Source organism: Guillardia theta (assembly GCF_000315625.1).
Source record: "Guillardia theta CCMP2712 unplaced genomic scaffold GUITHscaffold_4, whole genome shotgun sequence".
Lineage (NCBI taxonomy): Eukaryota > Cryptophyceae > Pyrenomonadales > Geminigeraceae > Guillardia > Guillardia theta.
In genome coordinates this window covers 1-23,358 of record NW_005434670.1, presented here as the reverse complement: position 1 = coordinate 23,358, position 23,358 = coordinate 1, and the positions used below count along the sequence as shown (strand labels likewise).

At 52.8% G+C, this 23,358-nt stretch overlaps 6 protein-coding genes across 6 annotated transcripts; all 6 read left to right on the top strand.

The window, feature by feature from the left end:
• Positions 1–515: 515 nt before the first annotated feature.
• Positions 516–1,373, top strand: GUITHDRAFT_100154 (hypothetical protein; the record flags this gene model as incomplete). The annotated part of the gene is made up of 1 exon (XM_005840828.1): positions 516–1,373. The coding sequence occupies one exon, from the start codon at positions 516–518 to the stop codon at positions 1,371–1,373; it is 858 nt and encodes a 285-aa protein (XP_005840885.1).
• A 1,671-nt stretch (positions 1,374–3,044) lies between these two features.
• Positions 3,045–3,785, top strand: GUITHDRAFT_63810 (hypothetical protein; the record flags this gene model as incomplete). The annotated part of the gene is made up of 1 exon (XM_005840827.1): positions 3,045–3,785. The coding sequence occupies one exon, from the start codon at positions 3,045–3,047 to the stop codon at positions 3,783–3,785; it is 741 nt and encodes a 246-aa protein (XP_005840884.1).
• Positions 3,786–8,411: 4,626 nt separating this feature from the next.
• On the top strand, positions 8,412–12,703 carry GUITHDRAFT_150087 (hypothetical protein). Its single transcript, XM_005840826.1, is given in 4 exon segments — positions 8,412–9,344; positions 9,362–9,364; positions 12,148–12,562; positions 12,606–12,703. The coding sequence occupies 1 exon segment, from the start codon at positions 8,487–8,489 to the stop codon at positions 9,324–9,326; it is 840 nt and encodes a 279-aa protein (XP_005840883.1). The 5' UTR covers positions 8,412–8,486; the 3' UTR covers positions 9,327–9,344; positions 9,362–9,364; positions 12,148–12,562; positions 12,606–12,703.
• Positions 12,704–12,707: 4 nt separating this feature from the next.
• On the top strand, positions 12,708–13,087 carry GUITHDRAFT_63957 (hypothetical protein; the record flags this gene model as incomplete). Its single annotated transcript, XM_005840825.1, is given in 2 exon segments — positions 12,708–12,905; positions 12,920–13,087. Coding segments are annotated over 2 exon segments (366 nt in total), but the record flags the coding sequence as incomplete, so codon positions are not given.
• Positions 13,088–13,155: 68 nt separating this feature from the next.
• GUITHDRAFT_100149 (hypothetical protein) lies at positions 13,156–14,487 on the top strand (the record flags this gene model as incomplete). Its single annotated transcript, XM_005840824.1, has 1 exon — positions 13,156–14,487. The coding sequence occupies one exon, from the start codon at positions 13,156–13,158 to the stop codon at positions 14,485–14,487; it is 1,332 nt and encodes a 443-aa protein (XP_005840881.1).
• A 3,073-nt stretch (positions 14,488–17,560) lies between these two features.
• On the top strand, positions 17,561–18,554 carry GUITHDRAFT_150085 (hypothetical protein). Its single transcript, XM_005840823.1, has 4 exons — positions 17,561–17,731; positions 17,796–17,881; positions 18,106–18,339; positions 18,408–18,554. The coding sequence occupies exons 2-4, from the start codon at positions 17,796–17,798 to the stop codon at positions 18,463–18,465; spliced, it is 378 nt and encodes a 125-aa protein (XP_005840880.1). The 5' UTR covers positions 17,561–17,731; the 3' UTR covers positions 18,466–18,554.
• The last annotated feature ends 4,804 nt before the right edge of the window (positions 18,555–23,358 follow it).

Genomic DNA, 23,358 nt, shown 5'->3' with positions numbered 1-23,358 from the left:
GACTATCGGTGGCCTTCATAATGTTAGTACTTCACTTAGGGATTGAGCCCACAAGAACCCTAACGCTCAGCCGGGCGCCTTCACATCACCATGTCAGCACCCACACGTTACTCCGGACACTGATCATCGGAATTCGCACCCTTTCCAATCTCATCATAAAAACCAATCGACATAAAACCCACCCCCACCCCCTCTTCTCCCTCTTCACACCCGCCTTGTTCCCTCCCCCTTCTGTGAGCATCCCGTCGATCCGTCTCCTCGTCATCCCCCCCTCGCACCGTATTTGTAGCCTCCTCGTCTACTTCCTCACACCAGCCTCACAGAGAAGCCTGTTCTTGATTCGACCATCCACTTGCAGCATCCCCTCACCCCCGCCACTTCTGCTGTGATCCCTTGACATGCTCGCCCGGTCCATCGCCCGCTCTATCGCCCGAGCCCCCGCCTCGTCTTATGCCGCAGTGGCTTTCCAAGGGCCCTCTGTGCTCTTCCGCTCCTTCTCGATCACCCCTCGCAATATGGGGGACGAAAAGATCGTCCACGACATGGTGCACTTCAAGACCTCCACCAACAAGCATCCCCTGGGAGTCAGCAAAACTGTCGTAGGAGACAAGCCCATCTGGGAGAACCCCATGCATCACTCAGTCTGGACCGACGAGGAGGTCAACGGAGTGAGGAAGACTCACAAGCCAATAGAAGGCTTGGCAGACCGCCTTGCGTTCAGTGGAGTCAAGCTCTGCCGCTGGTCCTTCGATACCTTCTCGGGCTTTCGCTTCGGCGAGCTCACGGAGTCCAAGGTCATCAGTCGCATCTGCTTCCTTGAGACAGTAGCAGCGGTACCAGGAATGACAGCAGGAATGCTCCGCCATCTCCGATCTCTTCGTCGCATGGATCGTGATCATGGATGGATCCACACGCTGCTCGAGGAGGCTGAGAACGAGCGCATGCACTTGCTCACGTTTGTCAAGCTCAAGAAGCCCAGCTACGCTTTCCGCACAGCCGTCGTTGCTACCCAGGGGATCTTTATGAACCTCTTCTTTGTCGCCTACATCGCCAGCCCTCGCTTTTGTCATCGCTTTGTCGGGTACCTCGAGGAGGAGGCAGTCAAGACCTACACCGACATCATCCACGAGATCGACAATGGCAAGCTCAAGCACTGGCAGACCCAGCCCGCCCCTCAGATTGCCATCGACTACTGGCACTTGCGGCCGGATGCGTCGATGCGGGATCTGATGCTTGCGGTACGCATGGACGAGGCAAACCACCGCGATGTCAACCACACCTTCGCAAGCCTTAAGAAAAACGAGATCAATCCCTACGTCCAGGCGCATGCTGAAGAGACCGCAGCTTCCCGCGCAATCCCATCGAATGCTTGAAAGAAGTCTCTTGGTGTGTACGCCAAGTCCTTCGGTTGTGTCGTCCTCTAGCTGCTTCATGCTCCGCTCTCAGGGGTAACCCTGAAGGCGTGTAACATTACTCCGTGACAGGACTCCACCCTGACAATTACAATTTCATGTATTGTTTTCACTAATTCTAATTTGTTTAGGAAAAATTTGATTCGTTCAACTTTATTGGTTTTTCTGTACAACGCGTAAACATTTAGGTGTTTTCCGTTCATTTGTTTTTTTGACAGGTTTGAATGAACCTTCGCTATGTTGTTCTGGAAGTACAATAGTCTCTATTAGCTCCTATCGCTCTTCTTGTCTTCATCTCCCTCATTCCTTTGTATTATTTCATTCAAGTTTACGTTTAAGAGGTTCATCTTTTGTATTTTTGTTGTCCGTTTATTTTTTCATGATTTGGCGTCGAAGTCATGCCAGGAGTCTCGGACGCACGCCGATGCAATGAGACTGTCACGGTAGTAGTCTTACCGGCGGTGCCACTGCGGCTTGAGTCGGTGCCAGAACAGTCCATCACGTCACGGCGTGGGCCACGGAGCCTCACTGTCAGTGAGTCAGCTCAAAGGCAACTTGCCAACTTGCAAGTCACAGTTTCTCTCCGACCTCCTACAGTCACTGGCCCATCATTGCCACAAGCCTCACTGAGTCAAGTTCAAACCGGGAGTCTCAATGTCCGAAAGTTCCGAAGTTGAGAGTCAACAGCCTGGCGGCGGCCCCGACTCGCCGCGCGGCCTGCCAGGCGAGTCACGCCGGTAACAGGCTGGGCCCCGGGCCGCCGCGGCCCGCGTCAGTAGTCCGAACGTTTTAACTTAAAATTAGTATTTGTAGTGCATTGTGGCAGTCGAACTGTGGCAACGTGGGAGCCCTGCGAGCCATTCGTCAGAAGAAACAGTCAGCAGCGGCGGCTGTGGGATACTATGATACGGCCAAACGGCGAGAAAGAGAAAAGATACGTGTTCAGGCTGGGCCCGGCCGGTAGGTAGGGGTACTAGTAGGCGGCCCACGGTGCCAGGAGCCGGGTCACCACGGCAGTGTAGAGGGGTTGAGGCCCTTTAGTTACGTACGGTCCCGGCCCGGGGTTTCAGTGTGCTGACTACCCCATGTAATCCACAATCTCAAGTGACGACTCTGAACCGGCTTACCCAGTAGTACCAGAATGACGTAAGACCCTTTAAGGCTTACCCCAAGCGACGAGATTTCGGAAGTTCGGAGCAGAACCCCCTTCGTATACAAGCACCCCTGCATCCCACTATGATGAACCCCTTGTTTGGTGTGGGTCCTGATGCTCTGTGACTGCAGTCCCCTTGATCCCTATTTGTAGCCGCCCCCCTCTCGCCCTTCCACAACCAATCCCCTCTTCTTTCCACAGAGAGAGAAAGAGAGAGAGCATACTTGCAAACATACACAACAAGTAACATGCTCGCCCGGTCCATCGCCCGCTCTATCGCCCGAGCCCCCGCCTCGTCTTATGCCGCAGTGGCTTTCCAAGGGCCCTCTGTGCTCTTCCGCTCCTTCTCGATCACCCCTCGCAATATGGGGGACGAAAAGATCGTCCACGACATGGTGCACTTCAAGACCTCCACCAACAAGCATCCCCTGGGAGTCAGCAAAACTGTCGTAGGAGACAAGCCCATCTGGGAGAACCCCATGCATCACTCAGTCTGGACCGACGAGGAGGTCAACGGAGTGAGGAAGACTCATAGACCAATGGAAGATTTTGTGGACCGCCTTGCGTTCAGTGGAGTCAAGCTCTGCCGCTGGTCCTTCGATACCTTCTCGGGCTTTCGCTTCGGCGAGCTCACGGAGTCCAAGGTCATCAGTCGCATCTGCTTCCTTGAGACAGTAGCAGCGGTACCAGGAATGACAGCAGGAATGCTCCGCCATCTCCGATCTCTTCGTCGCATGGATCGTGATCATGGATGGATCCACACGCTGCTCGAGGAGGCTGAGAACGAGCGCATGCACTTGCTCACGTTTGTCAAGCTCAAGAAGCCCAGCTACGCTTTCCGCACAGCCGTCGTTGCTACCCAGGGGATCTTTATGAACCTCTTCTTTGTCGCCTACATCGCCAGCCCTCGCTTTTGTCATCGCTTTGTCGGGTACCTCGAGGAGGAGGCAGTCAAGACCTACACCGACATCATCCACGAGATCGACAATGGCAAGCTCAAGCACTGGCAGACCCAGCCCGCCCCTCAGATTGCCATCGACTACTGGCACTTGCGGCCGGATGCGTCGATGCGGGATCTGATGCTTGCGGTACGCATGGACGAGGCAAACCACCGCGATGTCAACCACACCTTCGCAAGCCTCAGAAGAGATCAGACGAATCCCTACGTGGAAGGCCATTCTCCAGCTGCCACGCAGTCAATTTCAGGAAACAAGCAGTAGTCTTACACCTTCAGGCATGTAGTCCTCTAGCTGCTTCATGCTCCGCTCTCAGGGGTAACCCTGAAGGCGTGTAACATTACTCCGTGACAGGACCCGGCCCTCGCTGGCCGTGCAGTGGAGTCGAGAGTGCTTTCTCGATCCATGCGCAAAACAGACAGTGGATTGCATGTATTCTTTTCACTTATCAGATTGTTTTTGGAGAGTTTCAATTTTTGATATGATAACAATAAACAAACATGATTCTGTTACTGTAATTGCTCAGTCATCAAATCAGTCATGTGCTTATGATGATCTTTGATATCCAAACTTAGAAGCTTTATTTTCGTTAGATGGTTTTTGCCATTGAACTTGCAGTCTTTGGTGCTTGCTTTGAGTTTTTCATTTCTATTTCTTACGCTGTTGTCAAACTCTCGACATTGGTGTTTATTTGTAGAAATTTGTATTTCAGTCATTGTTTCTGTTCGCTATTTCGGATGTTGTTAGATTGTGTGTTTAGGGTGCAGGTATTGTTTATTCATGCATCTTCTCTTGGCGATATTCTCAGATGAATGTGAAGATCGATCTTTCAGTGTTACCTTCATCTCTTTCTTCACAGTTTGCAGATTTGGACGCCTTCAGCGACATCATTCGCCGCAGCTATGAGCGCTTTAGAGAATGTGACTTAGCTTCTGTGCCTGGATGTGAACTTTGTTCTCCCGGTCACGTACAGTGGCCGATCATTTATCCACGTTTTAAGGAGTGTACTTGGACATAGCTTGAGCAACACTCTTGTAGACTCCTGTTGGCATCTCGACATTTAGTGGTACAACTCAGTGTAGTCATGGAGGCCATCTGGAATGCACGCATGAACATCAAATCCAACAGCTGAAAACTCTTTGATTTCAAAATTGCTACACCTCTTCAAAGCTCTACAGACTCTTTTGAAACTTCGCTGCATCAATAAGCTTGAAGGTTTTTGATGTGGTTCTGTGCCATGTGTGGAAAGATACATACTTGCAGACTATAAGGTAAAATCGTTGAATTATGCTTTCTTGAACATGAGCCTCGCTTCAGATTTCAAGAAGATCAAGTCTATAACAATCTCTTTGACATGCAATTTGCATGATAAGTTGTGCAACAGGTCATACAATTCAGATTTGTTGAGGACGGTAGAATTTGAGGGGCGGCCTCTTTGCTGGTTCTTATGTTCGCGGATCATAGTGAAGGCAGGCATGTTCCCATTCTTAAAAGATGTTCATGTCATATTCCTCGAGCTTGGAGTGTCCTTTGCTCTTCGCATTGCAAACCGATCAAAGCTATCTTCATCTCTTCCATGCAACGATATTCTTGCTTTGGTATTTGTTACGGTGTTCGTATGACGGAAAGGATTGAAAGCAGGACGGCACCCATCAAGTAACTCTTGGAGGCTCTGCACATGCTCCAGAATGCAAGAAAGGGAAGAATATCACCGTAGGCGAAACCCCCCTCACATCCTTCAACCCCCTTCTCCCTTCCTGTGGGGTCGAGATAGCTCGAACCTCATGGCCAAGGACGCCGATAGACAAATCTGAAAGAAAGAAAGAAAGAACAAAAAATCAAATGCAGGTTTGTGCACAGAGATGTTCAGGCTGAGCGAGAATACAGACATCATGCAGGTAACGTAAATTGCAGGTGTCAAAGGAAGAATTATGGTGTAGAAGTGCGTATCCAATTTTTAGATTCGTTTAGGGTTTAGAGGAAAACAAGCCTGGCACCAAGGACGCAGGCGCTGCTCGAAGTAATAGGACACACGAAGGGAAGAAGAGAAGAAGGGAAGAAGATGAAGGGAAGAAGAGAAGGTCTAGCCATGCCAGGAGAAGGTCTAGCCCTGCCACAGTGGCAGACTACATGTGGGGAGGGAAGGGGGGAGGCTACGACACTTATTAGCGACAACAGGAAGGAGCACCGGGCTCGGACTTGAGCAGGGCCCGGAGGACAACGACACTGAAAATACCTAATACGGACAACTGACTGTGAACCGGGCCTAAGGGCTCATAGGACAACCAAGGGCCAACCTCCCAAGGCTGGAAACCCCTTTAGACGGATAAATAGGCGTACCGGGTGCCGCTGATGACATCCCGGCACGGTGACTGTTTCCTTCCTCCGCAATGCACAAGCGGAGAAGCTTTGGCAGGGAAGAGAGGACTTCACGATCGAGGGTCGCAAGTTCACAGCTGTACATGTGAGCATCGTGCACGATCGATCTTTCAAGATTCGAGCCAAGAGAGGACCCTGGGGCAAAAGGGGCACTGCGGCAGCTTGGCAGAGCTGACTCACCTGCTAACCTTGGGCGGCATGACGACAGCAGAGATTGCTGACGTCTACCGTAGTACCGCTATCAGCTGCTGCGCCACTGTCTGCTTCCAGCGGTCCGGAGGCCAGCGACGCAGCATTTCGAGCTTTCCGAGAGAGCGAAGCGATGGAGGGAGTACATCTGACTCTGTTCAGCGAGGCATCAAGACTGCAGAAGAAGGCAGGCGGCAAGGACGGCAAGGAGATCAAGATCATCATCAAGTCGACGGCGGCATCTGGTCGCTTCACGAGGAAGGAGATGGAGGGGCTGTGCAACGGCGGCAACACGTCCATCGCAAGAGTCAAGAGAGTCTTGTTGGAGATCGCTAACAGGCTCGAGATCAACGTTGAAGGCATCGACATGGAGGAGGATTTGAACACCAAGCCCTGGAACGGGTCCAAGCTATGCATTCGACAAGGAGCCTGAGGCGGCTGGTCAGCGGGGCACCAGCGACGCAGCGCAGCGACAGGAGGAGAGCGAGGGAGAGTGGCTGGAGTTTACAGACCTGGAAGGTATCACAATGGAGGCAGCATCTCCGTCAAGCCAAGAGGACATGCAGCTCGTCAGCGAGCTGTCAGCAGTCATCGGAGATGCAGGGTTTAGGGTTTAGGGATTAGGGTTTAGGGTTGAGGGATTAGGGTTTAGGGTTTAGGGTTTAGGGTTTAGGAGCGCCGGTTATTTCAGGCAGCGCCGGTTATTTCAGGCAGCGCCGGTTATTTCAGGCAGCGCCGGTTATTTCAGGCAGCGCCGGTTATTTCAGGCAGCGCCGGTTATTTCAGGCAGCGCCGGTTATTTCAGGCAGCGCCGGTTATTTCAGGCAGCGCCGGTTATTTCAGGCAGCGCCGGTTATTTCAGGCAGCGCCGGTTATTTCAGGCAGCGCCGGTTATTTCAGGCAGCGCCGGTTATTTCAGGCAGCGCCGGTTATTTCAGGCAGCGCCGGTTATTTCAGGCAGCGCCGGTTATTTCAGGCAGCGCCGGTTATTTCAGGCACCATGGCTGCACGCGTGGTGTAGGGGAAGCTGCCAGGGCGCCAAGGAAGCTGCAAGCGAGAGGTTTGTATACTTCAAATAGCTTTCTAAGTATGGTTCTTCAGTATGATGAAAATGTTCGCAAACTGCTGTATCGGAGATCATGCCAATACACGTTGAGCGGACTTGTGGATGCCTCTGTCCTCGAAGCTGATCTGGTCGAGAGGGTGAAGAGCTTCGCGAAGCGTTATCCTAACAGCAGGACAGCCCAGGCTTGCAAGGCTGTGGAGGGATGCACCCCCGACGCTATCGCAGAAGCCATCCGCTCGACATGTCAGCAGGCACGACGTGAGCTTCTGCAAGAAGCGATGACTGGATGGAGTGACGCATCCAGAGAGTGGTTTATGCAGCAGATTGAAGAAGCCAAGAAGGAGAAGGTCGAGACATACACCGCCTCAGCAGGCAACGAGGTGACTTCCTTCATCTCCATGACTCTCCTGGGCATCTCCTCGGTGTATGTCAACCATGAAGAAAAGCTGAAGAAGAAATTTGAAGAGATCGGACTGATCGTAGACTCAGTGCAAGAGAGTAAAGCAATCATGTGGAAGGCTCCGTATAGACCCGAGATAGCGAGTGCTGAGGAGATCCCGGTGACTGTTTCCTTCCTCCGCAATGCACAAGCGGAGAAGCTCTGGCAGGGAAGAGAGGACTTCGCGATCGATGGTCGCAAGTTCACAGCTGTACATGTGAGCATCGTGCACGATAGATCTTTCAAGATTCGAGCCAAGAGAGGACCCTGGGGCAAAGGGGGCAGCTTGGCAGAGCTGACTCACCTGCTAACCTTGGGCGGCATGACAACGGCTGAGATAGCTGCCGTCTATCGCTATCAGCTGCTGCGCCAGTCCCTTGCAGCGGTCCAACTCCAGCCGCTGGCAGGCATGCTGGTCGCTGGGGCGCCAGGACAGCAAGTCCACAAAGGCTTAGGTCAGAAAGGCTTCATCGCTGTAGGGGCCAACGTCATCTGGAGACAGAGGGAGGTGGAGTGGATCGTCTCCTCGAGCTGCCCAGAGGCGAACGATACAGCATTTCGAGCTTTCCGAGAGAGCGAAGCGATGGAGGGAGTACACCTGACTCTGTTCAGCGAGGACCCGAAGATCAGAGAGGCGCTCGCAGTCGAGTTGACAGCTGATCGCTTTGTGTCCAGAAATAAGTTGAAGAAGGCATCAAGGATGCAGAAGAAGGCAGGCGGCAAGGACGGCAAGGAGATCAAGATCATCATCAAGTCGACGGCGGCATCTGGTCGCTTCACGAGGAAGAAGATGGAGGGGCTGTGCAACGGCGGCAACACGTCTATCGCAAGAGTCAAGAGAGTCTTGTTGGAGATCGCTAACAGGCTCGAGATCAACGTTGAAGGCATCGACATGGAGGAGGATTTGAACACCAAGTCCTGGAACGGGTCCAAGCTATGCATCCTCCTCGGCTCCACGGAGGATGCTCGACGCATGATGAAGGAGCTGCCCTTCTATCTCGAAGGCGCAGCAACCAAGCTCGAAGCAGTCGGCTTCGACAAGGAGCCTGACTCTGAGGCGGCTGGTCAGCGGGGCACCAGCGACGCAGCGCAGCGACAGGAGGAGAGCGAGGGAGAGTGGCTGGAGTTTACAGACCTGGAGAGGATCACAATGGAGGCAGCATCTCCGTCAAGCCAAGAGGACATGCAGCTCGTCAGCGAGCTGTCAGCAGTCATCGAAGATGCAACTTCTTTGAACGAGGCAGGGACGAGCGAGCCGATCAAGCTGGTCCTGGACAAGGCCGTTGGCAACCTCCACGACACGTTCTACTCTCCGGGGAGCCTGGAGTTCATGTCGCTGGGAGAGTGGGCGAAGATGCCAGAGGAGCAGGGAGTTGGGCGCAACCCGCTCAAGGAGAAGCTGGGGAAGTGGCTGCAGAGCAAGCGCTGGACTCGCGTGCAAGGAGAGAGCAAGAAGGCAAGGAGGGGCAGCGCGTTCTCGCCACGGGCAACGGCAGCTGCTGAGCTTGAGCAGGAGGCGGAGAGCGACGACATAGAGCGTCGATCTCTTAGCCTCCTGTTCATAGCACTGAGTAAATTCGCAGAGATGCATGTGCTGGCCTGCTCGCTGAAGGTGGACAAGAAGGACCGACTGCGAGTGGAGATGAGGGAAGATGGCGAAGAAGAGGAAGACATGGAGGAAGAGCAAGGCGAGGGCGAGGAAGAAGACGGGGCGAGCCCGTACCGAGCTTGAGCTGAGCCCAAGGTAAGGAGAGAAGGTAGGAGGCGACCGAAGGCCAAGGTGAGGAGAGGCAACTCTCCTGACTGAAGCTGAGGAAGCTGAATGGAGGACGAGTAGGTGGCGACCGAAGGCCAAGGTGAGGAGAGGCAACTCTCCTGACTGAGGCTGAGGAAGCTGAATGGAGGTAGAGTAGGTGGTGACCGAAGGCCAAGGTGAGGAGAGGCAACTCTCCTGACTGAGGCTGAGGAAGCCAAGAGAAGACAGCAGAAGTAGAGAGTAGAAAGACGCCTCAGAAGCAGGGTTCGCATTGTAGGCCGTGTACTCCCAGTGCTCGAGCGCCTCTTTAGACTAGGATCCAATTGCACAAGCCCACAACGAGGCCGAGCAACATTCTAGCATTCTAATAAACTCACATAATAATAATAATAATAGGGTTTAGGGTTTAGGGTTTAGGATAATAGGGTTTAGGGTTTAGGGTTTAGGGTGCCGGTTATTTCAGGCAGCGCCGGTTATTTCAGGCAGCGCCGGTTATTTCAGGCAGCGCCGGTTATTTCAGGCAGCGCCGGTTATTTCAGGCACCATGGCTGCACGCGTGGTGTAGGGGAAGCTGCCAGGGCGCCAAGGAAGCTGCAAGCGAGAGGTTTGTATACTTCAAATAGCTTTCTAAGTATGGTTCTTCAGTATGATGAAAATGTTCGCAACCTGCTGTATCGGAGATCATGCCAATACACGCAGAGCGGACTTGTGGATGCCTCTGTCCTCGAAGCTGATCTCGTCGAGAGGGTGAAGAGCTTCGCGAAGCGTTATCCGAACAGCAGGACAGCCCAGGCTTGCAAGGCTGTGGAGGGATGCACCCCCGACGCTATCGCAGAAGCCATCCGCTCGACATGTCAGCAGGCACGACGTGAGCTTCTGCAAGAAGCGATGACTGGATGGAGTGACGCATCCAGAGAGTGGTTTATGCAGCAGATTGAAGAAGCCAAGAAGGAGAAGGTCGAGACATACACCGCCTCAGCAGGCAACGAGGTGACTTCCTTCATCTCCATGACTCTCCTGGGCATCTCCTCGGTGTATGTCAACCATGAAGAAAAGCTGAAGAAGAAATTTGAAGAGATCGGACTGATCGTAGACTCAGTGCAAGAGAGTAAAGCAATCATGTGGAAGGCTCCGTATAGACCCGAGATAGCGAGTGCTGAGGAGATCCCGGTGACTGTTTCCTTCCTCCGCAATGCACAAGCGGAGAAGCTCTGGCAGGGAAGAGAGGACTTCGCGATCGATGGTCGCAAGTTCACAGCTGTACATGTGAGCATCGTGCACGATAGATCTTTCAAGATTCGAGCCAAGAGAGGACCCTGGGGCAAAGGGGGCAGCTTGGCAGAGCTGACTCACCTGCTAACCTTGGGCGGCATGACAACGGCTGAGATAGCTGCCGTCTATCGCTATCAGCTGCTGCGCCAGTCCCTTGCAGCGGTCCAACTCCAGCCGCTGGCAGGCATGCTGGTCGCTGGGGCGCCAGGCCAGCAAGTCCACAAAGGCTTAGGTCAGAAAGGCTTCGTCGCTGTAGGGGCCAACGTCATCTGGAGACAGAGGGAGGTGGAGTGGATCGTCTCCTCGAGCTGCCCAGAGGCGAACGATACAGCATTTCGAGCTTTCCGAGAGAGCGAAGCGATGGAGGGAGTACACCTGACTCTGTTCAGCGAGGACCCGAAGATCAGAGAGGCGCTCGCAGTCGAGTTGACAGCTGATCGCTTTGTGTCCAGAAATAAGTTGAAGAAGGCATCAAGGATGCAGAAGAAGGCAGGCGGCAAGGACGGCAAGGAGATCAAGATCATCATCAAGTCGACGGCGGCATCTGGTCGCTTCACGAGGAAGGAGATGGAGGGGCTGTGCAACGGCGGCAACACGTCTATCGCAAGAGTCAAGAGAGTCTTGTTGGAGATCGCTAACAGGCTCGAGATCAACGTTGAAGGCATCGACATGGAGGAGGATTTGAACACCAAGTCCTGGAACGGGTCCAAGCTATGCATCCTCCTCGGCTCCACGGAGGATGCTCGACGCATGATGAAGGAGCTGCCCTTCTATCTCGAAGGCGCAGCAACCAAGCTCGAAGCAGTCGGCTTCGACAAGGAGCCTGACTCTGAGGCGGCTGGTCAGCGGGGCACCAGCGACGCAGCGCAGCGACAGGAGGAGAGCGAGGGAGAGTGGCTGGAGTTTACAGACCTGGAGAGGATCACAATGGAGGCAGCATCTCCGTCAAGCCAAGAGGACATGCAGCTCGTCAGCGAGCTGTCAGCAGTCATCGAAGATGCAGCTTCTTTGAACGAGGCGGGGACGAGCGAGCCGATCAAGCTGGTCCTGGACAAGGCCGTTGGCAACCTCCACGACACGTTCTACTCTCCGGGGAGCCTGGAGTTCATGTCGCTGGGAGAGTGGGCGAAGATGCCAGAGGAGCAGGGAGTGGGACGCAACGCGCTCAAGGAGAAGCTGGGGAAGTGGCTGCAGAGCAAGCGCTGGACTCGCGTGCAAGGAGAGAGCAAGAAGGCAAGGAGGGGCAGCGCGTTCTCGCCACGGGCAACGGCAGCTGCTGAGCTTGAGCAGGAGGCGGAGAGCGACGACATAGAGCGTCGATCTCTTAGCCTCCTGTTCATAGCACTGAGTAAATTCGCAGAGATGCATGTGCTGGCCTGCTCGCTGAAGGTGGACAAGAAGGACCGACTGCGAGTGGAGATGAGGGAAGATGGCGAAGAAGAGGAAGACATGGAGGAAGAGCAAGGCGAGGGCGAGGAAGAAGATGGGGCGAGCCCGTACCGAGCTTGAGCTGAGCCCAAGGTAAGGAGAGAAGGTAGGAGGCGACCGAAGGCCAAGGTGAGGAGAGGCAACTCTCCTGACTGAAGCTGAGGAAGCTGAATGGAGGACGAGTAGGTGGCGACCGAAGGCCAAGGTGAGGAGAGGCAACTCTCCTGACTGAGGCTGAGGAAGCTGAATGGAGGTAGAGTAGGTGGTGACCGAAGGCCAAGGTGAGGAGAGGCAACTCTCCTGACTGAGGCTGAGGAAGCCAAGAGAAGACAGCAGAAGTAGAGAGTAGAAAGACGCCTCAGAAGCAGGGTTCGCATTGTAGGCCGTGTACTCCCAGTGCTCGAGCGCCTCTTTAGACTAGGATCCAATTGCACAAGCCCACAACGAGGCCGAGCAACATTCTAGCATTCTAATAAACTCACATAATAATAATAATAGGGTTTAGGGTTTAGGGTTTAGGGTTTAGGGTTTAGGGTTTAGGGTTTAGGGTTTAGGGCCGGTTATTTCAGGCACCATGGCTGCACGCGTGGTGTAGGGGAAGCTGCCAGGGCGCCAAGGAAGCTGCAAGCGAGAGGTTTGTATACTTCAAATAGCACCGGGCCCGTTGACAGAGGCACCGGGCCCGTTGACAGAGGCAGGACCGGGCCCGTTGACAGAGGCACCGGGCCCGTTGACAGAGGCACCGGGCCCGTTGACAGAGGCACCGGGCCCGTTGACAGAGGCACCGGGCCCGTTGACAGAGGCACCGGGCCCGTTGACAGAGGCACCGGGCCCGTTGACAGAGGCACCGGGCCCGTTGACAGAGGCAGACCGGGCCCGTTGACAGAGGCACCGGGCCCGTTGACAGAGGCACCGGGCCCGTTGACAGAGGCACCGGGCCCGTTGACAGAGGCACCGGGCCCGTTGACAGAGGCACCGGGCCCGTTGACAGAGGCACCGGGCCCGTTGACAGAGGCATGCTGCTCTGTGGCGCGTAGGGAGAGCGCAAGGGCACCGGAGGAAGCTGCGAGCAAGAGGTTCGTATAGTTCAAACAGCTTTCTAAGCATGGTACTACAGTATGATGAGAGCGTTCGCAACCTGCTGTATCGGAGATCATGCCAATACACGCAGGGTGAGCGCTCTGGAGGCCACGTCGAGGAGGCCGACCTCGTCGAGAGAGTGAAGAGCTTCACCAAGCGTTATCCGAATAGTCGGACAGCTCATGCTTGCAGAGCTGAGGGGGGATGCACTCCCGACGCTATCGCAGAAGCCATCCGCTCGACATGTCGGCAGGCGAGACGCGACCTGTTTGAAGACTCTCTGAGCGCATGGAGCCCAGAGTCGAAAGCATGGTTCATGCAACAGATGAAAGAGGCCAAACAGCAGAATGTCGAGACTTACATCGGCACCGAAGACACCGAGGAGACCTCCTTCATCTCCATGACTCTCCTGGGCATCTCCTCGATGTATGTGCGACAAGAAGACAAATTGAAAATGAAGTTGACGGAGCTGGGACTCATAGTAGACTCAGTCGATAGAGACGACAAGTCCATCATGTGGAAAGCACCTTACAGACCTGAGATAGCACGAGCAGACGACATCTCAGTCACCATCTCCTTCCTTCGGAATGAAGAAGCCATCGCACTCTGGCAAGGCAGCAGAGAGTACAGCATCGACGGGCGAATTTTCAGAGCAACTGAAGTCAGCATTGCACACGACCGGTCGTTCAAGCTCCGAGCCAAGCGAGGACCTTGGGGCAAGGGAGGGAGCCTTGCCGAGCTATCGCAGCTCCTAGCTCTTGGAGGAATGTCGACGGCGGACATAGCTCGGATCTATCAATTCCAACTGATCTCGCAATGTCTCGCCGCAGCAGAGGTACAACCGCTGGCGGGCATGCTCGTGCAGGGTGCTGGGCAGAGAGGTCGCAAGGGGCCGAGCCCGAAGACGTATGTTGCTGTTGGAGCAAGCACCGGAGCTCTGCAGCAGAGAGAGCTCGAGTGGGTACTATCCTGCCCATCGACGGCCAGCTGCGAGCAGACCTTGGCCTCGTTCAGAGAGAGCGAGGCGATGGAGGGGGTGCACCTGACTCTCGTCAGCGACGACGCCAAGCTCAGAGAGACGTTTGCAGTCGAGCTCACAGCAGACACCTTCGTGCCGAGAGGAAAGATTGCCAAGCAGAGGATGGTACTTCGCGACAGGGAGCAGGCTCCAAGCGGCAGTTTCAGGGTGCAGATCAAGTCGAAGTCAAGCATGAGCACAGGCCGCTTCTCGAGGAAGGAGATGGAAGCACTGTGCGGAGGAGGTAACACATCGACCACGCGAGTCAAGCGAGCCATGTTGGAATTACCTTTATCTGAGGCAGGATCCCTTTATCTGAGGCAGGATCCCTTTATCTGAGGCAGGATCCCTTTATCTGAGGCAGGATTTAGGGTTTAGGAGGATCCCTTTATCTGAGGCATGCAGATCAGCGGGATCCCTGCGTGGTAGAGCAAGAGTCGCCAGGAACGCAGGAAGCTCGGGAAACCATCGAGAATGCTTCGAAACATGTGGCCAATATCTATTGTGAACCCTGACGAGATCGTGCAGTACCGTACCTCCAGCTACCTCAAGAGGCAGACGGAAGCTGCAACGATGCCGTCATCAGCCGAACTGATGCGGAGACTGGATGAATTCGCAAGGCAGAACCCCAAAAGCAGGACGAGCAAAGCTCTGAAAGCAAAAGAAATATCCTTGGAAGCCTTAGCCGAAGCCATCAGTCAGACATGCAGCTTTGCTGAACCCTCGTCACTGGAGAATCCGAAAGGGCTCAGGCAGTGGGGTGACGATGTCAAGCAGTGGTACCTGTCAGAGTTCCAAGCTGACAGACAAAGGCAGATGGAGGCCAGATCATATGATGATCAGGGCACCAATGTGCAGACGATTACCATGAAGGTACTTGGGATCCCTGCATACTTTTCCAGACAGGTGGAAAACTTATGCCTCAAGCTTGAAGAGCAAGGCTTGATCGTCGATCAGACGCAAGACAGCAGGAGCCTGATCTTCAAGGCTCCCTTGAAGCCTGACCTTGTGCAGGCAGCGGAGATCCCAGCAGTGATCACATTTGTCCGCAATGAGGCGGCTGAGAAACTCTGGAAAGGAGAGGGTACCTTCAAGGTGGCAGGCAGGAGGATTCTAGCAGTGAACCCAGCAGCCAACCCACCGATCTCGTTCAAGATGCGGCCAAAGAAGGAGAACATGGGCAGAGTTGGAATCCTAGCTGAGGTGGCCCAACTCCTGAGGCTCAACGATTCGAGCACAGGTGACATATGTGAGATCTACAGGCAGCTATGCCTGAAGCAGGGATTAGCGATCATTGATCTGATCCCAAACGCGGGAATGACAGTGAACCTCCCCCCCAAGAGGAACCTACCGCCAAAGAAGGTGTTCGCTGCGGTAGGAATAGAAACAGTCAACCAGAACAGAGAGGTCGACTGGATCGCAACGTGCTCGAGCCTTGAAGCAGCGGACATCGTTCTTCAAGCATTCGATCGACATGGAAAGGATCGTGCAGGAGTCACTTTGGGACTGGTCTCAGAGAATGACAAAATACTGAAATGGTTCTCAGTGCAGATGGAAGCAACGGCGCTGCACAAGAATATGAAGAATGCGGTGCGACAAGAGGGCACGGCAATGGCAACGGGAGCAGAGATGCTGTACTCGGTACAAATCTCCTCTCCTGTGCCGTCAGGGAAGTTCTCCCGAAATGAGATCGAAAAAATCTGTGCAAGTGACGAAACGGGCAGAGCAAAAGTCATCCGAAACATTCGGAGGGCTGTCGCTTGCTTTGATCCACAGGTGGAAAGAGATCTCCAACGGATCCACCTCCAATGCGATCCAGAAACAGGGATCTGGGATGGGTCTGGTATCATTCTCCGGCTACGCAGTGAAAGTAGTGCAAGAAAGATGATGGCTGAATTCCCCACACAGCTCCTCTGCTGGCAAGGCACAGTTGAAATCCAAACGACAGCGAGCAGTCTGAACCTCAAAGTGTCGCCTCAGGCAACTCGCGATCAGTCTAACCCTGAGGCCAGGTCACAAACGACGGGGACCAGAGCAGAGGGAACTGTGTGGAAAGAGATCGAGCTCAGTTCCATTATCAATGAAACCAACCTCCCAGATGCGGGAACGGACGTGGTCGTCGAAGAACTTAAGGAAACTATTGCTGACCTAACTAGGAGCGAGCTGCAACAGCAAGGGCAGCTTCAACTCCATCTTGATGACGCGGTGCAAGAGATGGCTCCGGAGAGCCCAGGAAATGCATCCTTCCCCACGCTACAAGAGTGGGCTGATAAGGGTGCCAACGCGGCAGAGAATGCCGTGAGCAAGCGACTGCGTGAACGAGTCAGGGTGATTGCAGGCAAGCATACGTGGAAGGTAGCGAAACGCAAGAGCAGCGCTTTCGCACCAAATGAGGAGAAGCCCTTGAAAACTGACCTTCTCTTCATTGCTTTGAATAAATTCCTGGAGGAAACGGCGCTCTCCCTCGTAGGAATGCTGGGAGACAGAAACGAATTGAAACTTGTTTTGAGCAGTGAGATACAGATGGAAGACGCGCGAGTGGAAGATGCACCCGAAGCAGGGAGCAGAGCGGTAGAAGTGGAAGAGATGTCGCTTGACTCCTCCCCAACCGCGCCGCTTGACGCCTAATGGAAGCAGGAGGAGGAGGAGAGGGCAGGTGGGACAGTGGGCACCAGGGCGTGGTGGAATCAAGCAGAAAGAGACAAGAAGGTGAGAAAAAGAATGACAAAGAAAATCCAAAAAACAGAAAAATACAAACATTCGACTTGATAGGGGAGATCCCCTGGAGTCTACGGGAAAACAATAGAGAGTACGGAGCAGCGGCGCTGCTCAACTCAGGAGAAGATGGATTTCTCTCTGAGGACGTTATGGAGGCATTAATCGTTGAGGTAAACCGAAATTTAGAACCAGCGGAAGACAGATTTCAAATAGCATGGCTCCAAGGCACGAGGTATGCCAGCGAGCAAACTAGAAACCAATTTGGGCTGCAGAGAGGGACCATTGTTCTCCCGAGAATAGTAGCGGGTTTGAGAGATCAGGAGGGAAGGGCAAGGAGAGCAAAGCGACTGTTAGCCGGAGCAGATCAACCATTATTATTCCCATGCGTAGAAAACGGCAATCATTGGATCCTAATCGTGGCAGATGTCAACACAAAAAGAATACACATCGTCGACTCGCTCAACACGGCCGGGGAGAGAGACCTGGGGACAGTCAGAAGTCAAAGGGATGCACAGTTTCAATTGGGGGGCGCACAGCGAATGGACCTAGCATCACTCGTGGCGACGATCATCACCGAGGCAATTAGCGACCAACAAGAACAAGACGACAAGGCATGGAGGGCATGTGTGTCAACGGGACTGCAACAAACGGACGGCTACAACTGCGGAATTTTTGTACTACTGCATCTGCTACTGATCGCAAAGACACGAAAGCAGACGCAACAACACGATATCTTCAACATAGGTAGGCAACAAGGCGTCCCGCCACACCAACAATGGCTCGTGAGAACAAGGCACCTGCTGCTGGATGGGCTCTGGGGAGGGGGTCTAGAACAAGTTCACATGCGAGAAACGATCCAATGCATCTGCAGAGCGTTACAACACGCGCAAGAAACAGGCTACAAGGAATGGCAAGCAGCAAAGCTCACCATGGAACGTAGACCTAACCAGATGGAAAGGCGAGAGAATGGCCAAAAACGCGCAGGCGAGCTTCAGATGACGCAAAAGAGGAATGCGTATGCTGTTCTCATAGGATACCGGTGGTAGTGTACATACCAGACAGGTCAGCACAGGGGGACATCCTGCCATACCCCCCTCCACCACCTCCCGCCCCATGCCCCGTCTCTCCACTCCAGCCACCTTCCCCCCCACCAGACATGCACGCAGAGACAAACTCGAAGCACGACAAGGAGACTAGGGGGGAGGAGGAGCCATCAGCCCCAACGAAGATGCAAGAGAGGCACGCGTCTCACCTTCAATGGGCATCGGAGGCGGAGGAGCAAATCCTAACAGCAAGCAGCAACGCACACGAGGCTACCACCGATAGGTCAGTGCACTCAACATGGGTGGAAACCCACAAGAAGGACAACGCTCCAGGCAACATCATCTCTCAAAATGTCAATGGATGCAGTCAATTCGTGCTGAAACACATCCTGGCATATTTGATTGAGAAGTATCATCCATCTATTGTCATGTTGCAGGAAGTCAGGGTGGGGCGTGGTAAGAAAAAGGAAACAGATCTCCGAATGATGATCAAGAAAGAATGGGGATGTTACCGAATGTTTATGACCAATGGTACAGGGTTAGGGAGAAAGGGTAAGAGTGATCTACGCCTTGTGATACTGGCGCATGCTGACCTTCTCCCGCGCCCCCCCTCCTCGCCAAATGGTACAGCATTGGAGGGGGCACACAGACAAAAAATACAAGTTTTACAGATCTCACGAAAAAAAGAAAACATACTTTTGTGTAACATTCATATGCCAGTGGCGACGGAGGAGGGGGAACAAGACAGCATGTGGAAGGCGCTAAGCCAGATGCTCAAGCCAGACCCAAACATCAAGCTCATCATCATCGGAGGCGACTTCAATGCATCTCGACAACATCCAGAGATCCCCATGAGAATAGGATACGGAAGCAATTCGAGTGTACACCGTGCAGATGAGAAAATGGAGCAAGTCTTAAATGAGCTTGGGCGATTCCAGACAGTCACCTGCGAGAAGATGTGCAGAAGCAGCACACACTTCACCTTCTCCACATGGTACAAGCAGGGTCACCACCAAGCGAAACTGGATCATGTCTTTGCTTTCCATCATCCATCTCGCACAGTAAGCCTGATATCGCAGACCGCAGAAGACTGCATCATAGGAGCTGCCGTCGACCACAGAGCACTCGTAGTGAATGTGAGCTCGCTCGATGCTGAGGTGAGCAAGCCATCCCAAAGATTGAAATTCTCCCGCAAAGGAGAGATCGAGAAGCAATTCCTCGACGAAAGAAAAGGGTGGTCGAGATGGACAAGTTATCAGGAAGATTAGGTGTAGAATGGGCAATAGCACTGGATGAGAAGATAACAGCGGCAAAAGCCCTACACCAAGACTTGGACATTCTCGAACTGATAACAACAGCCCTCCCCACCAAGGAAATCCCCCTACGAGGCTCAGGCGGTAAACGACATGCATCTAAGATTCAGATGGATCTGAAACGGAAACTCAAGCAACTTCAAAGGGATCTGAGAAGCGCATCAGAAATTCCCGACTTTATTGATCGGGCACACAAGGAGTCAAGCTTACACGCAGAAATAAGAGAGAAGATGACCAAATTCAAAGAGATCTGCGCAGCACAGGACCAAGAGATATTTCTGAAAACTTGCGACGAACGAAGAAGACGCTTGGGGACGATAGGGAGTAAAGAGTCTCAAAATGCAATGGGCAAGAAGTCAGACTTTAAGCCCAAAGCCCCAATGCTGAGTCAACTGTCAGAGAAGTGCCACCCAAATACAATCGAACTTACGTCATGGAGGGATCTCCAGCCAGCGCTGCAACAGCCGGAGACAGCATATCTTCAAGAACTGAACCCGTTAATCGAAACATTCTTACAAAGCAGCTCCAAAGAATCAAGCAAAACCTTTTGGAATGCAAGACATCAAACCATGCTACACGTCGAGACTCTCGGGGCGAGAAACCAGGCAACACAAAAGCTGTCCATAACTCTGGCGCCTGCACACGCAATCGTACCCATCATCCGAGGACTGATCACCCGGGGGCAGCCAGGAGGGTGGCGCTTAGTAGGATACAAAAACATCGAGCAATTCATCCCCATGAGATTGGCAAGAGACCTCGAAGATGAAACCCACACGGCAACCTTCTTTGCAGTGAACGGCTGTACATTGAACGGAACATGCGCACGGGCTGAATGTCAAACAAAGGGAAGAATGATTCCGCTGTACGACAGACGTCAGGAAAACAAAGAACCAAAGATCCTCTTCTTCTGCAAAAGCTGTCAATTATTCACTTCCATCAAACCACCGGACTTCGACCCCCCAGATCAAATCAATCAATATCAGACCAGGGAGATAGAAATAGCATACCCGCTGGAGCCAGGAGAGATTCAGGTCTGGATCCAAAGATTATCCAACCGCAAGGCAGCAGGCATGGATTTGATCTCAAATGAGATCCTGAAAGCTCTACCTGATAGCGCAAAGGAGGAGATAGGGGAAGTAATCAGCAAAGCTTTGACAGGAGACAAAAAGATGTTGAATATGCTGGCAAGGGTCAGGCTCTTACCAAAAAATGAGCTCTGTCATGTCCTGGAGAACCAACGACCTATATGCGTCCTCTCCTCGGTGACGCGGATCTTCCAGGCGGTCATAGCGCACAGACTCGCGAAAGCAGCTGAAAAACATAAGCTGCTGACGAACAACCAGGAAGGTTTCAGACCAGAGGGAGGGACGATCAGGCAGGGCCATCGTCTACTCAACATCATCGAGGAGGCTCAGAGCAATCAACACACCCTCATCCTGTTATACCTTGACTTTGCAAACTTTTTTAACAACGTGGCAGTCGAATCCATCGCAAAAATCATGGAAGTATATGGCTTCCATCAGCGTGATGTAGACGTGGTAATCAGCGGCAGCAAAGGGATAGCACTGCAGATTCAAACAGAGAGGTTCGAAACGGCAGCCATCCCGCTTCTCAGGGGATTACCTCAAGGCAGTCCTGCAAGTCCTCCCAAAACAAATCTACTGCTCAGCATCCTGTCCAGACAACTCGATCAACAACAAACTCAGCATCCCAACAACCTGTCATTCGCAGATGACCTTGTACTGATAGCCAACTCAGTGAGGGAAATGAAAACACTAGTTCAAGTGGTAGAGCGATTTTGTAGATGGAGTGGATTAGAACTGAACACGAAGAAATCTGAAATCACCAGCTTTGATTATCGGCTCAAGAGGGAGATCCCGGGGACGCAAAACATCAAGTTCTTCGACAAGGAGTTTGTGAACCTACCACCGACGAAATGGTTCAAATATCTAGGGATTCGAATCAGCTTGTGGCGATCAGGAGGAAGAGGCAACAGGGTGCACACCTGCCCCTTCACGTGGGGAGAGAAGGAGCATATCTTCGAAAAGACCAGGGAACTGACAAACCTGATTGAATCATCGGCCTACTCTGCAGCCCAGAAATACTACCTAGTCAAAGTAGGTATCGTGAATATCTTTCGATACTCGGCGGTACTCGTTAGCTGGACGTGGAAAGATTTACAAACCTTGGATAACCTCTGGACCAGAGCGTTCAAACGAGCTATGGGATTGAGTAAGAGCACAAGCAATGCGATTTTTCGCCTACCTTGGGACAGAGGAGGCCTCCAACTCCCCCATCCAGCACCCATCTTGGGAAGGGCGGCGATTCGGTATCTAGAGAAAGAAACGAATAAGAAATGCAGGGTGGATGATGATATCAAAAGCAGTCTGATCCACAAACTAACATCATGGTGCAACCAATGGGGGTGCCAAACAATAAGCCAAGTACAACGAGAAATCAGATCGGGCAGACTCAACGAGATCGAAGAGATAAGGGGCCCAGAACGACTCGCAATATGGGTAGCGGAGAAAATGCAGACAACTATCAGCTGGGAAATGATTGAAAGCAAGATGAGACCGGGGACAATAGCTATGCTACACGACATTGAAGACAAGATGCTCTCAGAAGAAAACTCCCTGCTCCCAGAAGAACAATCCCTGCGTACATCTCCTGCTCGGCAAGGCTGGGAGAGCTTTGCTAAGGCATGGAGAAAATTACCCCAAGTAGGCTATCACTACCTAACAAATATCTTACCTGTTCCAGATACCGAAGGCATCTCCCTGCACCTACCCATTCGACTCTGGCCATTCCCAAAGCAACGGGAACAGGCAGAAGAAATCCTTGCACGATATCTGCAAGTGAACGTCATCTGGGCAAAACTCGGTCAAGAGCAGGCAGGAACAGGGAAGAGAAGAAGGCCAGCCAGAGAGGAAGGGAAGCCCTCAAACAAGAGAAGGAAAGGAAAAAGGGAGGCTAGCCCACACGAGCTCCTGCCACCCACGAAACTAGCCAGACCGGACCAAGGGAGAGAGGAAACAAATAGGAGGGCTCATACCCGGGAGATTTTGAGGGAGCTCCTCCAACATGACGCTACTTACTATGGGGATGACAAGAATCAGCGAGAAAGATTCTGCTACACTTCAGGGCACATACCTTTCAAAGTTCATGGAGACATCGCTATCTTTGAGCCGCCCCACACAGGAGTAAACACAACCTCGGACCCACCAATAGAATGGGTGGAAGCGTCGCTGGACTCGGCTCCCTTCACATCTGCAACAAAGGAAGAAGAAGACGGGAATCACCGAAGAGAATGCAATCAAAGTATCCATCTGTTGCTGGAAATAGTCAATATGTTGGACGACGGCGAAACAGAAGCTACAGCATGGTGGCAACAACTCGAAGAGGTAGTATCAGAGGTTCGCCAAGAAACAACACAACCATTGGCATACGAGTTTTTACAACACCTAGCAGAGATCACAGATTGTGACATCAGTACATTTCGTAACTGGCCGACACTACACACGCATCCCCAGGCTCTGAGCAACAAGAGAGCAAAGGAACTGCAACGAGTGGTGGTTTGGATAGATAAACAAAAGAGATTTCGCGAGCACATCCTGCAAAACACAATACATGTCATTCTGATAGGATGGAAGAATAACATTGATGAGATACCAGAAGGCTTCGAAATTATCAGCCGGATCCCGAAAGGCGCTCAGATAGCATACGCAGCAAACTTTTGGGGAACAGGGAATCGTTGCCTGATGAAAACGTTAGAGGAGCTATGGATACTCGTCAAGCACACATTCCCAACATACCTCAGAGCTCAGCTTCATGACAACATCCTCCCAACGTATGAGGAGATGTGTAACCAACGAAGGGGTCAGATCCAGCCGCGCAGCGATCACCAAGGCGGAAGGCATTTCACAGCAGCTATTGAAGGAGACGTCACACAGAGCAGAAAAAATAGAACCATGCGAATAGGGTATGTCCTCCAGCAACAAGAGATAATAATAATAATAGGGTTTAGGGTTTAGGGCGCCGTTATTTTCGGCAGCATGGCTCCCTGCCAGGTGTAGGGGAAGCCGCCAGGGCGCCAAGGAAGCGGCAAGCGATCAAGAGGGGAATCAAGTCACATC

Excerpts from the sequence above, each read along its gene's own strand:
- GUITHDRAFT_150087 (XM_005840826.1), top strand. The coding sequence starts at position 8,487 with ATGGAGGAGGATTTGAACACCAAGTCCTGGAACGGGTCCAAGCTATGC.
- GUITHDRAFT_150085 (XM_005840823.1), top strand. The coding sequence starts at position 17,796 with ATGGAACGTAGACCTAACCAGATGGAAAGGCGAGAGAATGGCCAAAAA. Across the intron at positions 17,882-18,105 it reads ATGACGCAAAAGAGGAATGC|GCACGCGTCTCACCTTCAAT; the intron begins GTATGCTGTTCT and ends GATGCAAGAGAG. Across the intron at positions 18,340-18,407 it reads TATCATCCATCTATTGTCAT|AATGGGGATGTTACCGAATG; the intron begins GTTGCAGGAAGT and ends TGATCAAGAAAG.